Source organism: Pelobates fuscus, chromosome 6 (assembly GCF_036172605.1).
Source record: "Pelobates fuscus isolate aPelFus1 chromosome 6, aPelFus1.pri, whole genome shotgun sequence".
Classification (NCBI taxonomy): Eukaryota; Metazoa; Chordata; class Amphibia; order Anura; family Pelobatidae; genus Pelobates; species Pelobates fuscus.
This window is the reverse complement of record NC_086322.1, coordinates 284349349-284365483: the sequence shown is the minus strand read 5'-3', so window position 1 is coordinate 284365483 and position 16135 is coordinate 284349349. Positions and strand designations below refer to the sequence as shown.

Genomic DNA, 16135 nt, shown 5'->3' with positions numbered 1-16135 from the left:
CGGTGGCAATTTGTCATCTCTGCATGGATCCGGGCACTATTTGGCCAACATGGGCACTCGGATCGGAGCTATCCGGGGATACATGATATGTGGGGTTTTCTGAGTTTATTTTTATGTTTTTGGGTTATTTTAATGTTGAGGCCTCTCATAATCAGTTTAGTTACCGGCAACTCAACTATCTCCCAGACACAGAGGCATATTGAATGGAGGTCTGTGAATAAAAGGCTGCATTCGGCACAATAAAAAAAACAGTTCTCTTAGAACTATGTGTCGTCTTGTTACTGGGGGAAGTTATATCCACTAAACAGCGCTTCTTGCAACTACGAGGAGTATCCAGCGGAGATACCCTGCCGGGGTATAGGAGCTCCGCTACAATTACTCTCTGCACTACATAGGGAGGAGGAAAAGGGAAGAACACTTTTTAAGACTCTCCTGTTTTTGAGGGTGATTCCAGGGTACACCACTTTTTATTTATTGCATTATTTATTTATTTTTTTATTGGAAGAAGCCAATTATCGTTTCTCAGTGTTAATAACCATTTTAGCACTGCAGCATTAAAAAAAAAGTGCTATTTTTACTGGCTGTGCTCGCCCATGGAGGACTTATACCAGGTCTCACTAGGTGTAGCATTTACTTTAAAAAATAAAAAATTTTAAAAGAAAAAAGATACATTTTTTGTGCCATGCCTGTGAAGCCACAGTGTCATTTAGTGAAAACCAAATGATGTCACGGTCTTTGTGGTTTCCTATGAGACACTCAAACTCAACCAGAAACATTTACAAATTGGCAGTGCAGCAAATTTACACCAAAATTTTAATTCTTGGTATAAATTTGCTATGACATCAAGTTAAGCTGCATGGGCTCTCGGTGAAGCGACGCGCATGTATTTTTAATATCTGTAAATTCAGTTTGGAAATCCATATTGCTACTTTTACGAACTCCAATCCTGGAACTAAGCGCCTCTATCTTGATACCCTGTCAATCATTGTTATAAGCTCTGTCCTTCTGATCTGTCAGTCAGCAAAGAATGAGCATACAGAGAGGATCAACGTGTTCTTGGGGGGGGGAGAACTGAAAAATCTGAAAATATCATCTCACACCTAGCATACTTTGCTGCACTTACATTGTAAAGTGGAGTGCTGCTCATCACTTTGTACACCTTGCTAGGATCCATCTTGTACAGGTGGCGGTCTGTCACCAGAATGGCACGATCTTCTACCTTGTTAAATCTGTTTACCTGAAAACATAAAGGATTATGTTGACAATGATTCCTTTTGGGGTCATAGAATGGAAACTTTACTTTACACTCGTCTAAGATACCAGCATGCACGATTACATGCAGAACTGGCATTGGCACGCATGCACTAAAACATCTAGGCTGATACGGACAACTGCTAACGGTGGAGAAAAAGGGATATTCAATTTGACACCAAAATATCCACATTTAAAAAAATTCTTCAACTTAACTTTTTTCTAACTCAGTTACTTTGGCTTAAAATGTGAACTTTTCTATTGAATTCTCCAGAATCTCCAGTTTAGCAAATAACACTGAAATAGTCCCCAAAAAGTAAAACAGGATGATTTATTGATTTTTGGCATGTCAACTAATTAAAACCCTATCTGTGGTAGAGATAGCAAAGGTCAGGGCTAAGTCTTATAGCACCTGAAACATGCAGGTAATGCACAATAGTAATTTTTGATTTGTATACATACATACATAAAATGGTTAACCTCCCACCCTTCAACAATAGAAAACTGTCGCACATGTAACTATCAAACGTATGCACTAAAGTGAGAATTCAAAGTCAATTTAAAAATGTCAAGTTTTTCAATTTGGCTACTCTATCCTTAAATTAGAACTTTGGTGAATAACCCTGTATATATACACACACAACTCTAAACAGAATTTAATGACTCCAAAACAAGAGTGTACCTTGCGTACGTGACAGGAGAACAGTACTTGCATATACTTGTCCTTCCTCTGGAGTTCGTTGGCACGAGATATGAAGGACCCAGAATTCTGAGCATTCTCTTGTTTCTGAAATAAGAATGGCATCTCAGCTGGCTGTCAGTGAGCAACAAACAGTGCAGATACACAATATCATTCCCATGACATGACTAGGACCCTTCACTGGGACAAAAGTATAGTAGTAATGATAATAATAATATAATAATAATAGTAATATATCCAAGTTGGCCAATCGGCAACCATACAGTTAATTCTTATCTACAACTACTGTAATTCTAATGTTCAATCAGACTGATCTGTCTCTACGGTATAAAATGCAATATTAGAAAAGCAATCATCAAAACAGAGCCGTTAAAATGCTGACATGTAGTTGCCATCAATGCTCAAGTCGGCAGAACCTGCTGTAACGGTGCATAACCATCACTGTATAGAATGGTGCTGTGTGGGCCTTGGGGTTAGCAAATATGGTTACATTTCTGCAATGAGCATGCTCCAGATTGCTACTGCCATCATCGTCAGCCAGCAGGAGGCTTCGTAAGAATGGTGATAAGTGCAGCCCTCATTTTGTCCCACTTTCCAAGGACAAGAATATTAATGAGTGAACACTCACCATTGCCATGCTATACTGTCTCTCTCTAAACACAGTAAAGATAATATCTGAGTGTTGAGCAAGTGACTGAGGTCCAACAACAGTAGATCAGAGACAGGTGGTTGTGACTGAATGCCAACCCTGCTCAATTCGGTCTCGGTCGGCACTATTCCATACATTTCCCATTTCAGCATATAAACTTTTAAATGCAATCTACGCTAAATATTCATAGGAACAGGGCATTCTCAAATATTTCAAGTTTAATTGAATGATCTTGTCATTACATATCTCCCAATTGTCCAATTATGAGCCCAAAGCCCTCTTTTTTATTCTTAATGTCCCTCTTTTCTAGAAGCTCCATATTGTTGGTGTATCTGAGTGTAAAATAGAGTTCCACAGCAATAATACTCCCAGTAATGTGTCTTTAAACTACAATAAATGTGTGTAGAACCCAGTCTGTGTAAATAATATACTTGTTCTTCTTCTAAATTATATTTTAGCTTATAAATTGTTATTAGTAGGTCACCGAATATTTTTCAGAACAGCTCCGCCCTTACCACACCCCTAAAATTATAGTGTTCCTCTTTGTCCATCTGAAATGTTGGAAGTATGCTATTCCATTTTAGAGGTTGATTCTAGTACTCACCGATGCCAGATAGCTCCCTTCCCAGATCCTTTGAAGACCCATATCAGCTCTGTGGCCCTTGAGGTTCTCAAAGGCTGCAACCTTGGCCCTGACCTTCGGTATCTCTGCCACAGGTAGGGTTTTAATTAATTGGTAGGCCCTCCACCTGTAAAGAAAAAAAATAATGTACAGATATTTTATCTGTGTTCTAAACAAAAGTTCACTGAAATGTCTACCGAAATAAACAGACCTGCCACCGCAATCATAAAACATGCTGCACAGACTCGTATACCTTTCATGGATGTTCTGTAATGCCTCCTGGAAGCGACGGAGCACTTTAGGTGGTGTCGGCCACTTAACATTTTTCCCAAAATCTCTGCTATTCCGTACTCCACCGAACCTCTTGACCACCTCAAGGATGTAAGACTTAACTTTGTACCGCCTGTAGTAACGTATGATTGTGAGGGCTGCTTTTGTCCTCTTGTATCTCCACCGAGCCAGAGTTCCTCTCCACATCTGGCAAAAGGATAGAAGTGTAAACAGAGATTTATTAAGATTATATTTTGTTCTGGAGACACCAAGGACAGACTTTCAAAATAGATAAGGACAGAATTTACACTTAGCCCTGAGTAAGGGCTATGGAGCTGTTGGGCTTATTAGTCACGTATTAAACTTGCCTCAATTTTAACCTAACAGTTAAACTGCAAAATGTCTATTCAGCAAGCTGCAAACAACTAAAACAAAAGAATCCAAAAGGTCTCTTTTGGATTAAGTTCAGAGGATAAACTCAAGAGAACTTTTTTTCAGATATTTTTTTCAGATACACCTTCAGATAAAACTTTCATGTTGGGACAATTTTTTTGTTACATTGGTCGAATACCCTGTTCCTAAGCATGTCATAGATTTCTCAAGTTGTCCAAATCCCTAACTGGTTTCAATGAGGACAATGTCCAGAAGCTGAACTTGTGAGGCCATTCTTGCAACTAAGTTGGCAGTTACTTTTCGGCCAATTCCAGCATCCTCTGCAACGATCTGTGTATTTTAGTTTGAGCTCGTTAGGGTTTGGCACTCATGGACCCCAAATAATTCAACTAACAAACTTGACAATATTAAATGTCAATAAACGAGGGAGACTTCAGTTTTTGAGTTTCAACCTGAGAATTATAACCACTACAATCGTCAATATTTACTGGCATTACTTTAACAGACTGTTTATTCTGCACAATGCCACACTAAAGCATTGAAAAAAGAAATACAAAAAAAATTATAATTCTCCCGCTGATGTCTGTAAACCACCCTTAAAATTCAACGGATATAGAAAATAAAAATTAAATCCAAGATCATATATAATTGAATTACACAGGACAGGGAATTAATCATCAAAATTATTTGAAGAGGTAAATAAATATTTTGGATGTTAATCATCAAGTTAAGTAGCCATACCAGTTTTAAAAGCAATTTAAAAAGGGGTGTCTCCTGTGTAGGGGTGTAGATGTATCAAGCAGGAGGAATTGTACCAAAATAAGATATTACACCTTCTAGAATGACGGTCAAGCATTCAAAGGAATACATTATTCATAATTGTTTCTAGATATAAATAATATGTTACAATTCTGCACACAAAAAAAGAAAAAAAGGGGCAGAGTTACGCTACTGAAGCAGGACGACGCATGGCCGCTGAGCTCCCGACATTTACTCACTTATAAGACCAATACACGCGCTCGTACACGAGCCAACTTCACCCCAGGTCAACCCAGACACTCCGGAGGGCCCCGTGGGTCGAAAAACTAAAAAACAGAAAGCAGACAAACCCCGGCTGGGCATGAATATCGGGGAGCTCTGGCGGCAGGACCACGATGTGATGTCACCGACGCCAAGAAGGCATCCATGCACGGAGACTGTACAGACTTCTCGGATGAGACCTCCGATGATGCAGAAGAGGACCCGGCATCGGCTCCGGCACTGCAACTACCAACGCGGGCATAGACCCGACCTACAGAGATGACTCCCACCCTGGTGACCATGGAGGCCTTGGGAGATCTAGTGGCAGAACACCTCGGCAGGATTGCCGCAGACGTGGCCCTGATCACAGGGGATCTTAAACACATAGCAGCTCGGCTAGGGGCAGTGGAGGAGACCTCCAATAAACATGCCAGCCAGATCACAGAGCTCTAGGCAGCGGTACACAGCCTGCAAAAACAAAACCTACAACACAAACAACAACTGGCAACACTGGAAGACAAACACTGACAAACTCACCTGAAAATTAGAGGTGTTGCGGACACAGTACCAGAAGCAGAGCTTCCATACTTCACTAGGCGCTTACTCATCGCGCTGCTGAATCCGAAGGCAGCCAGAACGATACTGATAGACAGCATCTTCCGGATACCGCGACCACCTAATTCACCACCTAATGCCCCCGGAGACGTGGTAATCCGATTTCAAACTTTAAAAGTTAAAGCTGCGGTCCTAGAAGCCACCAAGGGCCTACAAACGTACCCTTTCGAAGAAATGGCACTGTCTTTCTATGCGGACCTCTCGAGTGGGACACTTGCATGGCACAGGTCCCTACGCCACTTCACCACCCTACTGCGGCTCCACCACATCAAATACCGATGGGGACCAGGCCGCACTTTACATGTTGCAACCGGAGAAATGCCGCAAGTAATTCACAACCTACAAGAGGCTTTGGACTACAGCCCAAACATGATGACTTTACTTTTTCCATATATTTTTTCTACATTTTTGTTTTTTTCTCGTTTAACCTACCTAACTTGCATTGCCACGAACGTATATATGTGCACACCTTGATGTTCCTAAATAGCTAGCTAACACACTCATATCCAACACCCTGAAGGGTTTAAATCAACCTGCTCAGCAATGACGGACAACCCTCATACACCTCTAGATAGCCTGCTGGGCTTGACGTTAGGCACACAACCTAAACAACCAATATCACGACAGGTTATCACCCAACGCTGTATATATGAGATACATCGGGAAGCCCAGGCCTGTTTACAATAAGCAAAATGAGCCCACACACCCACGTTAGAACGCACGCAGGCCCAACTCATAAGACCATCCAACTACAGGACATAGCAACATATTCCTAAGTTTTAGCCTGAAGGGCACCTGCAATTTGAACTAACATACAAGATCCAACACGCATGCATACCCACTACACCTAGCCACCCGACCCCTCAACTTGCGATTTGCTAAAAGTTTATGCTTGATATTAACTGTAAAAATTGTGCAATGTTTTTTCCTGCACTCTTTCCACTGAGAAGTTAAGGTGTACGCTGTTGTTGCGACACTTAGGCGTTTGTACTCATATGCATAACAAAAATAAAGATTTAAAAAAGAAAAAAAAATTATACAGCAAGTGTCAGTAGCAGGCTGACTTTACCGTCACCACAATGGGGCTCCATCTATAAAGTCCTTAATTTTGATCTATGTGGTCTGATTTTATTCCATATAACAGTCAAGGAATTTATGGAACAAGTAGTTTATAAAGCAGTTCTATTGAATGGAACTTCTTTCAGGGAAAGAAGTGACAACAGTCATACTACAGCCACTCAGTTTACACAGATAATAATTTACCTGGGCAAAAATGAGAGAAAGTAGATCGGAAATTAGAGTTCCAGTTGCCTGACTGAATGCAAAGTTTTGCATTGGATCCAAGAGTGGTTGTAGCGCATGTTATGCATCATAACCTTTGCAATGAAGCAAAGTTATGATTGAACTTAGAGTAACCCTTAAATTAGATAATAAGATAATGGAAAATTCTAATTACCGTAGTTAAATCTCTGAAATAAAACCAAGGAGAGAGTATATTGGCCAGTCAATGTTAAATTAGAGTTTTAAGTAAAAATCTTACTTTCTGTATGAAAAGAATTATTCTCAGAAGCATCTCACTTCGTTTCTCCTCCAGGGAAAACAACGTCCGAGGTGTACGAATAAAAACCTTTGTTTTCCCATAGGCGGCATCCTGATGAAAACGGCACTCTTCGAGAAGCTTCTGTACAGCAGCACGGTCCGAAGACAAGCTATGATTAGGCCAAGTCAGCTGAGAGATCATCTTGTACCTGAATAAATGGAGAGGGGGGGGAGAGGTAAACATGCATGTTTATTGCAATACTATATTTTGGGAAGCTCTGTGGATGTTACCACTTGATAAAGAATGCACAAGTACACGGTTATAATGTAAGAACACTTTTAACATGTTTGGTGTGATGGTGCACAAGTCCACAATAACATCTTTAGCTAGTTATGCAAGAGTCTGTGATAGCCATATAGTAAGAGATTCTGCTGCAGGTCTTTGCAAAAGTAAAAACAGAAGAACCCAGATTTCAAGTTAAAAATTATTATTTGTTTTAAATACCAGATATATTGGTTGCACATTACAGATTCTGTATATTCTAAAAAGAACACAAAAATCAGTAACATTTATAGATTTATTTTTTTAAAAAGATTTGCTGATTGTAGAAATATAAAGTATTACAGATAATACGGGATTGTTCTCACAAACAACCCAAAAAAGTTAAAAACTATTAGGGTAGAAGGACAAACATCCATTTAAAACTAAAAAGAACAGGTGGCACTATGCTGCCACTGTAAATGTTCAAATGCTCAGATCAAAGGTATTTGTACAGCATGTGATATTTGGGAATCATTAAACTTTATTACACTGGGGAGGCAGGAAAAGTACAGGGAATCACCTGTGTAGGAAGCGTTCGTACTCCTGCCGATACGCAAATCCAGCACGTCTGACACGGACATTCTCTAGCAACCCCAGGTACTCCACCTGGTGCCGACATCGTTCTGGATCAAACAAGGACGGGGACTTCTTATCGTTTGGTTTAATGCAGCGAACATAGTATGGTTCCTACAAGGACATGTAGAGAGATACAGGAACAAGAGTTACCAGAGACCGTTATTAAGAGTCTAGAAAAGGGGGGTAGGCAGCCTTTGCACTCCAGATGTTGTGGAGTCCACTCCATAATGCTCTTAGTCATAATGCTGGTAAAGCATCAGGGGTGCCAAAGGTTGCCTTCCCCTGGTCTAGAATAAGAATAATAGAGGCTGAGATTTATGGAGACAGGACATGATTTAAAAGGATAAGATGGCAGAGTGGATATGTATCTTCAAAAACTGGCAGAGAAAATCAAAATTAAAAATAAATAAATATGGAACTAAATAGATCAAGCAATTGTAGAAAATGAATAAAGAAAAAGTACAGTAATAAGAATGTAGAGAAAGAGATCAAATAGAGGCAGGGCAACGGGGTGGAAAAGGAATGAAAATATGTATAATCTGTGGCAGAAAAGCCTGAATGGAAGGATGACGTAAAAGAATGAGAGGAATGCAGTAGTGGAAGAAAAGGGAATAAAGCAGGGTTGATAAGAAACTAATGAAAGCTGCATTTAATTAAAAGAGAAATCCTTGACCATAAAGGATGCATTCCCTCGGAATAATTCTAGGTCAGCCTATGGTTTCAGTGGTGATTAACAATTATAAGTATGTGGGACAGGCAGAGACACAGGTCGCTTTGTCAGGCTCCTCCAACTATTTAACCAAGTGGAAGAAACTGGAAGCAATGAGACCGGTCCGTCATGGACAAGGCAGCACAGGGACACAGGTAACATAAATGGAGCAATGGAACATGGACTGATTCTCCCTCTTTAAGATGCCTTAACAGATCATAAACTAGTGATTACAGCATGGACTCAATCTATTTTTTGCCGACTGGCTTGTATTATTATCTGTCACTAAGGACTAACCCTCCAAACCATGTCTCCCTGCCCAGCGCCCCTTCATGGTTATCCATAACCGCTCATTTGTCACTCCAAGGGGCGCTGAGAATTGGCGGTCCTGACCGGGAGCGACTCTATGTTACTCTGGAACTCTAAAGCGGATAGCAGAGTTGCCTTGGTCCGCTACAATTTTGAACAGAATGTTTTCGGTCCTAGATGATTCAATCAGGGGATTGTTTGGGGGGTTAACAGAGGAGGTGGAGAGGTATCAAACGTCACCAAGGACTTGAGGGAGCTACATGTACTCATGTAAAGCACAGTGACATAAGGTGAACACGAAACTCTACCAAGCACTCTGGAGTCCTGAGCCGGATCGGCGGCTAGCCACACTTCCCTACCTTCGACTTTGACGAATTCGGGATAGCCATATCCGATCCGGGAGCTTTTTGGACAGGATGGGAGCTCCAGAGAGACCATTCCTGGGATGTATGGCATGTACGTGTGTTTCACTGTTTTGTATGTGTTGTTGGGGTTTTTCATATGTTGGATTTCTGCATCCGGGAGATTAGTTTAACCAAGAGCTAACTCAATTATCTCCCAGACACCGAGGCGCCTGGGCGGGTTTGTTTTGTATTCAATAGAGATGCCATGCTGGGGGTCTGTGTATAAATTCAGTGTGTTTTGACCTAATAAAACAGTTCTTCATCCTTCACTAAGTCTCGACTAGTGTTTGGGTGAGACAGCGGTATCTTGTGCAGGAGGGTATAATCACTATGGAGCTATTCTCAACTGGGAAGGGACAACCTAGGCGGTAGTAACCCATCTTCTTGAGGGTATAATGGCACAAATAGTTTTGCCTTATATTTAAAATTAATTTTGATTTCTCACTTTAGTGCATAGCTCTGTTAGTGGATAACCCTGTGTATGGTGTCAAAGCATATTTTGTGATTTTACCTTGGATGCTAGGTTGTCCACAAGAGCAATCATTGAGTTTTTAAAGAGAGTGGCCGCAGTAAGTGGTCGTTTGGTGACTTCCGTAATACTCAACTTTCCTTCCGGCCACATGTTCTTCAGCACAGGGTTGGCACTGGATGAAGGGAAAAGGATCCAAGGTGTGAATGTTGCAAGGAGAACTTGCTTTCCATTGAAGCACATGTTTTATTCTTTTAGGTTGTATTTTATTTAAAAATTAAAATTAGGTAAGACTTTAAAAGTGCACAAGAAATTAAAAGGAAATAGAATGAGGATAATCAAAAAAGCATCTTAGACAATATTAAATTCATCAAAATAAATGCAGTAAATATATTTCATTAAGATTTTACAAAGGTTAACAAAAAGAGGAAATTATTAAATGAAGAAGGGGAGCAGATAACATGGGAAAAAAGGGAAAGTATCCATTCTTCATTGTAGAAGCTCAAGTGAAGTCAGAATGCATCTCATAAGGAACCAGATAATGACAAAGTCTAAGCCGTACCATATTGGGGTTTTGTAGCATACCTAAGGAATGAATGCTGCTGACTGGATTTTTCTGATACTTTCACCTAATTAACCCATAAAATGATGCCACTTTAGGCAGGTGTTCCCAATCCTCAAGGCCTACCAATGGTATAGGTTTTGAGAACATGGGAAATGACAAAGTCCTGGACTGATGGAATGTCTTGAAGGCTAGATTGGGTACCAATGTTCTAGTTCAGAGGGCAAACCTTAACATTGAATGAAACTCCTAGCTCAGTGGTTCTCAATCTAGTCAACAAGGCACACAAGTAGTCCAGTATCTAGGCATTTCAAAATTTTGCTCCTATGGTGATGCTAACAAAACTTGGACCTTTAAAGTGTCTTTTGAGACTGGGCTGGAAACTGTCCTAGCAAATCGTTTAATTTTTTTTTTTTTTTTTTTTGTATGCAGATAAACAACTCAAGCATCAATGACAATCAACATATACCACATTTTTTGTCACAGTAAATTAGCAAGACAAATTAGGCATGCCATTTGTAAGAAAACCAAATTTAAATAAATAAATGTAAAAAGAAAATAGAGGAAATACAGAACGTCTGAAAACAAAAAAAATAAGGCATTAACCAAAACATTTTATAGGGTGCCCATATTAACCTCCGTAGGGCTTCTGTAAGGGAGTTGGCTGTATGGTATCAACAATACCCTAGCCCAGCGTTTTCCAATTGGTGTTCCGCCAAAAAGATTTGAAAAAAAATGGCCGCGGGCGACGAGGGAGCAGTGAGCAGTGATCTCCCTGCTCAGCTCCCTCGCGCGCACAGCAGTGATGCCGGAGCCGGAATATGATGTCACTCCGGCTCCGGCATCACTAGGAGGCGTGCGAGGGAGCTGAGCAAGGAGATCAGAGTTCACTGCTCCCTCGCCACCCACCTCCACCGTTTACCTGTCTGCCAGACCTCCCAACTGCCAAGCTGCAGCCAGCCCCACTGGACCACAGGGACTTTATGCCTGCAGCCCCATTGGACCCCAGGAACTCCATGCCAGCACTCCTTAAGGTAGGGGGGCTGGGTGGAGTAAAATGTAAAAAATAATAATAATAATTGTAGGTGTGTCTGTTAGGGAGTTTGTATGTGTTTGTCAGTGAGAGTGAATGTGTGCTTGTCAGTGAGTGTATGTGTTTGGCAGTGAGAATGTATCTGGTCTTGTCAATGAGAGTGTATATTTGGTGGTGAGGAGGGTTCCACGATGTTGATACACTAAGTCAAAGGGTTCCACGGGAAAAATTAATTGGGAAACCCTGCCCTAGCCTATTAACATTCAGATATCAAGAAAAACACCTTTAATAATATAGATATGCATCTGTGATTGAGGAGAGCAAACTCCATGGAAGTACATGGAAGAGGGATCCTATTAATTTAAAGTTTTTTTTTTAAATGACATTTATTATTAAACACACGCATTAGGCAAGCAGATCACATGCTAAAACAAGGGGGAAAGACTGCGCTTTCGCAGGAGTAATGGTCACAGACGTTAACGTCTTTCTAGGTTTCTGCTGAAAGGAGAATATTTCGTGCTGTTGCTAATTAAAGAAGGTTTCCATTTGGGGATACAACATGAATCATTGAGTGTTTTTTCCTACCTGTTATACATCAATCTCTTGAAATCCTGAAATAGCGTGTCTTTGTTTTTATCAATGAATGCCACCACAGAGTAACTGCAATTAAAAAAAAAGTGTCATAGATAAGGAACGAGAACCTATTTCTAGACCTCACTTTTGACTCTTTTATAGAAGTCCATTTTATTTTTAGCATCCTTTTACATTTTTTTTTTTTTTTGGAGGTGTGGGGGGGATTAAAATAGTGAATATCAAACAGCTCTATCATTGCCACCAGAATTCAAACATAGGCCAGCTCCTGTCTGAAAATGCAACTGCGTTAAAATAAAATGACAGTGATGCACATTTCATTAAGGAAATGTGGACCTCATGGGCTTTATTAAAAGGTTCCTCCAGTGATTTGAAGTGGTCATGGTGCTTGGAGTCTCTATGTGTAGTGTTTCACTAAGAAACTCTACACAAACGCATCATAAGCCAGTTCTGGCTGGCTAATGTAAATTTGATGTGTTTTGGGAGTCTAATCAGCATGCACCCCCCCCCCCCCCCAAGTCCTCAGCTCAACCTAGCCTTTGGGACATCCCTCTCTTCCATTGATGCACAGTGATGTCATCAGAGGAACATTGGGCTGCAGTGAGAACTTTGCCTCAGTGTGGGATTACAGGTAAGTTTTGACTATTTCTTTTGGTGGGAATTTTTCTCCTAAAAGCGTTAAAGGAACAATCCACACTTGAGCTGAACCCTGGATGTCTTAATGTATTTTATAGAAAATACATGCAAACAAAAAAAAATATATATAAAATAGGTAAGAAAGTTTCATTTGGAGTTTACTGCTTCCTGCTGTGAACCCTTCCCAGACTAGGACGTAGCGGACAATCCTTTTCTTCCCATTGTATTCAGTGGCTGTGCTGATAACATGAATGTGAGCATGCAAATGGGACGGCTGCCCAAACTGATGGCTCCAGGCAAGATCCTTCATTGAGGCCTATCAAGAAGTCTGTCGGATGACATGGAGACTTAGATAGCATGCACATGGGAGCACCCACTTAGCACAGTCTTCTTCTGTGACACCGTGGGCAGTAGTTATAGAACCACTCTAAATCGACAGAGTAAGAGGTTTCTGTATTATAAATTCATATCTAGATCTGATTGGTTAATTAATCCAGACATAATAAAAATTACTAATATGAAAACAATGGGTCCCGCCAAAAAGCCAAAACAAATGTAACATGTCAAGTGCTAGAAAAATCAGCAATTCATTAATATGAAATGTGTAATTAAAGGTTTATGGATAACGAGCAACAAACGACTAACTCAGCCACAGTAATTTCAGTGTATAAAAAGAGGAAGACTTACACAACATCTCCAGCATAGTGACGGATTCGGAAATCTCTGTCGTACTCCAAGGCTTTATCAGTCGGACACACCTGAGAGGGGGAGGATTAGATAGAAGAGATGTGAGCCATTGAGCAGACACCGGGGACTGCAATGAATCTGATAGGAAGGACACGTTACTAAAAAGGCTTCCAATAGACGTGTGAAATGAGATTAAGGGATGCTCTGCTTATAAACCACCATCAATAGCGGAATACCAATAAATAATAAAACAGCAGCGGTACTTCCACCTATTTCATCCTCGGAGAGGCGCTATCAGCTATTTATCAATTTATTATACGGTGTACTTTTATATAGGAATAAGATGCTTTCTTAGAAAAAAGCAATTCATAGTCTGACTGATTTCATTTTCATCACAAAAACTAAACCAAGCTTGTATAGGTGATGGGGTAGGTGAGGGAGGCTGGGGTATATACAATTGGTCATAAATACACATTTAAAGGGCAATTAAAACATCATAACCACCAGAGCTCATTGCAGTGATTATGGTACTGTGAGTCTTTGGGTGCTCACCCACAATTTTATGTAAAATAATTTTCAGATGGTTTGCCAAAAGCAGAGGATCTCCCTGGCACCCAAAGCCCTGTTCCTGTACAGATTCTTGAATAATTAAACATTCCACTTTCCTATTATCAGCTTTGTACAGCAATGATGGGCGGTGGATGCTGGGGTCAGGTCAGTACAGTTTCTCCGTCTCCATCTCTCAGAACACAGTATCTCATAACTGCACCAGTTCGCAAAGAAAATGTAAAACTCACTATGCTTCCACACAAGTACTGGTGTACATTATCCCGAGGGGCTGTGCCACAGGAGTTTATTTTCAACTGAACTACAACTCCTAAAAATCCCTGCCATGCAACGCCTCATGGGGAAATCTCTTTTATAGAAAGCTTTGGGAGAATCACTATTGGCTCAACCAGGGGATTTACATCGAACACAGGAACAACAAATATTATAGACTTTATTAATTTTTAGAGTAGAGATTATAGCAGTAGACTTGAGAAAGGGAAGTTCTCCCTAGAGCTTGTCATTCCAAAGTTCTCTTAGTCCAATAAAAAAAAAAAGGTATTACAAGATACTAATTTTTATCTGTTATTGTACATTTATTATTTGTTATTATTTTTAATTTATTGTTTTTGCATATTTTGTATGCATTAAATATATAAACGTTAAGATGAGAATGGGTCACCACCAGTTTGGAGAAGTATAAAAAACAGATTCTATTAAAAGGGACATGCCTCCTTTTATTATTCTTTGCCGCCATGGTCAGAATAGACAGGAATTTGTTTTAATGAGGTACATTCCTACACAATCTCAGTGTGAATATTTAATGGCTTATCTTATTTATAGACAAATATGAACGCTACACAATGCCAGGTAACCCTAGCTGGAATGTGTGAGCATTAGCAGGAAGGGCTATTGAGTGGAAGGGGTGGGGTGGGGTGGGGGGGAGCGGAACAAAGGGGAAGGGGGTAAAGATCGGTGTGGGAGGAATAAAAATAAGGTTGCTGTGATTGTCGTACGTGTGCAGGGTGATAATAGCACTTTTCAATAAGAAACAAAGACAGTGCTACGGCATCCAGTGAAGGAGCTAAATCAGACAAAATGGCAGGCGCAGGACATATTTATATGGAAGAAAATTACAAAACATTCACTTAACACACAGCTACTGTGGGAATCTGAATTACAGGTGTGGAATCACATCACTGAGACACGTAAAATCTTATTAAAATCAGTTTGTAGTTCGCAAGGTTATACATCTGTCAGCTGGGTATAGAAAGGATTTTTTTTTTTTTTTTTTTTAAACTCAATTCATGCATTTGACCCTTGGATGCTTGCAGACCACCAATACTCAGACAGTGTAAATCAGGCGACACCAGTGTTCCATGTCGATTGGCCAGACATTACGTCATTAGACGCTAGACCCTTTCACTGCTCCATAGAATACATGAAGAATTAGCAGTGGATCTGGCTCCCTCTACTGGAATTAATCATGAAATACACATTCCCCTATTAGCTCATGCATGCACCAGAATGACAAATTCATGTTGAGCTTTGGTGTTAATGAGATGGAAAATGCTTAAAGGGAAACTACAGGGAAAAACGAGTTCCTATTCTTTAATGCAATATATATAACAAACACATGCAAAAAAATAAAATAAAAAAAATACCAGTTTTAAATACCAGTGATATATAAATAATAATAACATTTTTATAGGTGCACTGTTTAATATGTCTACTTGTAGCTAAAGGCAGACTTCTCCCTAACCAGGAATAGACTTTCAATCAGGAGCGTCTAATTCTGGTGTATGGGGTCTTATTCGTATTCAATACATTTTTGTGCAGTGAGGGTATATGGGATAACTAGTGTATTCCCGCAAAAGCAGTTTTACCGATCACTTAGTATGAATGGAACTGCTCTATAATATGACAGCCAAAGAGGAGGGAGAGCGATCTCAACCAAAGCTGGGCGAGTGGCATGCAAACACCATATGCACAACTTGGTCAAAACAAACATCAGATAAAGATGAATACACCAAAAACACCAAAAAAAAACCCAGCAATAACCACAATAAAAAAAAATAAAAAAAAATATCTGCAGCCACCACAACCAAATGCACGGAAGGAGGGGGCTTAACGAAGAAGCTCTTTATGCGTTTTGGACAGGAAGGTTTTTATAGGTTAATATAGATTCATCATGCTCTTCTGGTGACATGTCATTTATTTGTGCTAACGGAT

At 40.1% G+C, this 16135-nt stretch overlaps 1 protein-coding gene across 1 annotated transcript in view; it reads right to left on the bottom strand.

The window, feature by feature from the left end:
* The window catches only part of LOC134615004 (unconventional myosin-Id), a 120645-nt gene that overhangs the window by 14162 nt on the left and 90348 nt on the right, over positions 1–16135 (bottom strand). Inside the window, exons 12-20 of the mRNA XM_063459332.1 lie at positions 13358–13428; positions 12029–12103; positions 9891–10023; positions 7902–8068; positions 7061–7268; positions 3476–3699; positions 3205–3349; positions 1934–2038; positions 1124–1237 (exon numbers count right to left, since the gene is read on the bottom strand). Coding sequence (XP_063315402.1) covers positions 1124–1237; positions 1934–2038; positions 3205–3349; positions 3476–3699; positions 7061–7268; positions 7902–8068; positions 9891–10023; positions 12029–12103; positions 13358–13428 — 1242 coding nt within the window. The remainder of the gene's footprint in view (positions 1–1123; positions 1238–1933; positions 2039–3204; positions 3350–3475; positions 3700–7060; positions 7269–7901; positions 8069–9890; positions 10024–12028; positions 12104–13357; positions 13429–16135) is intronic.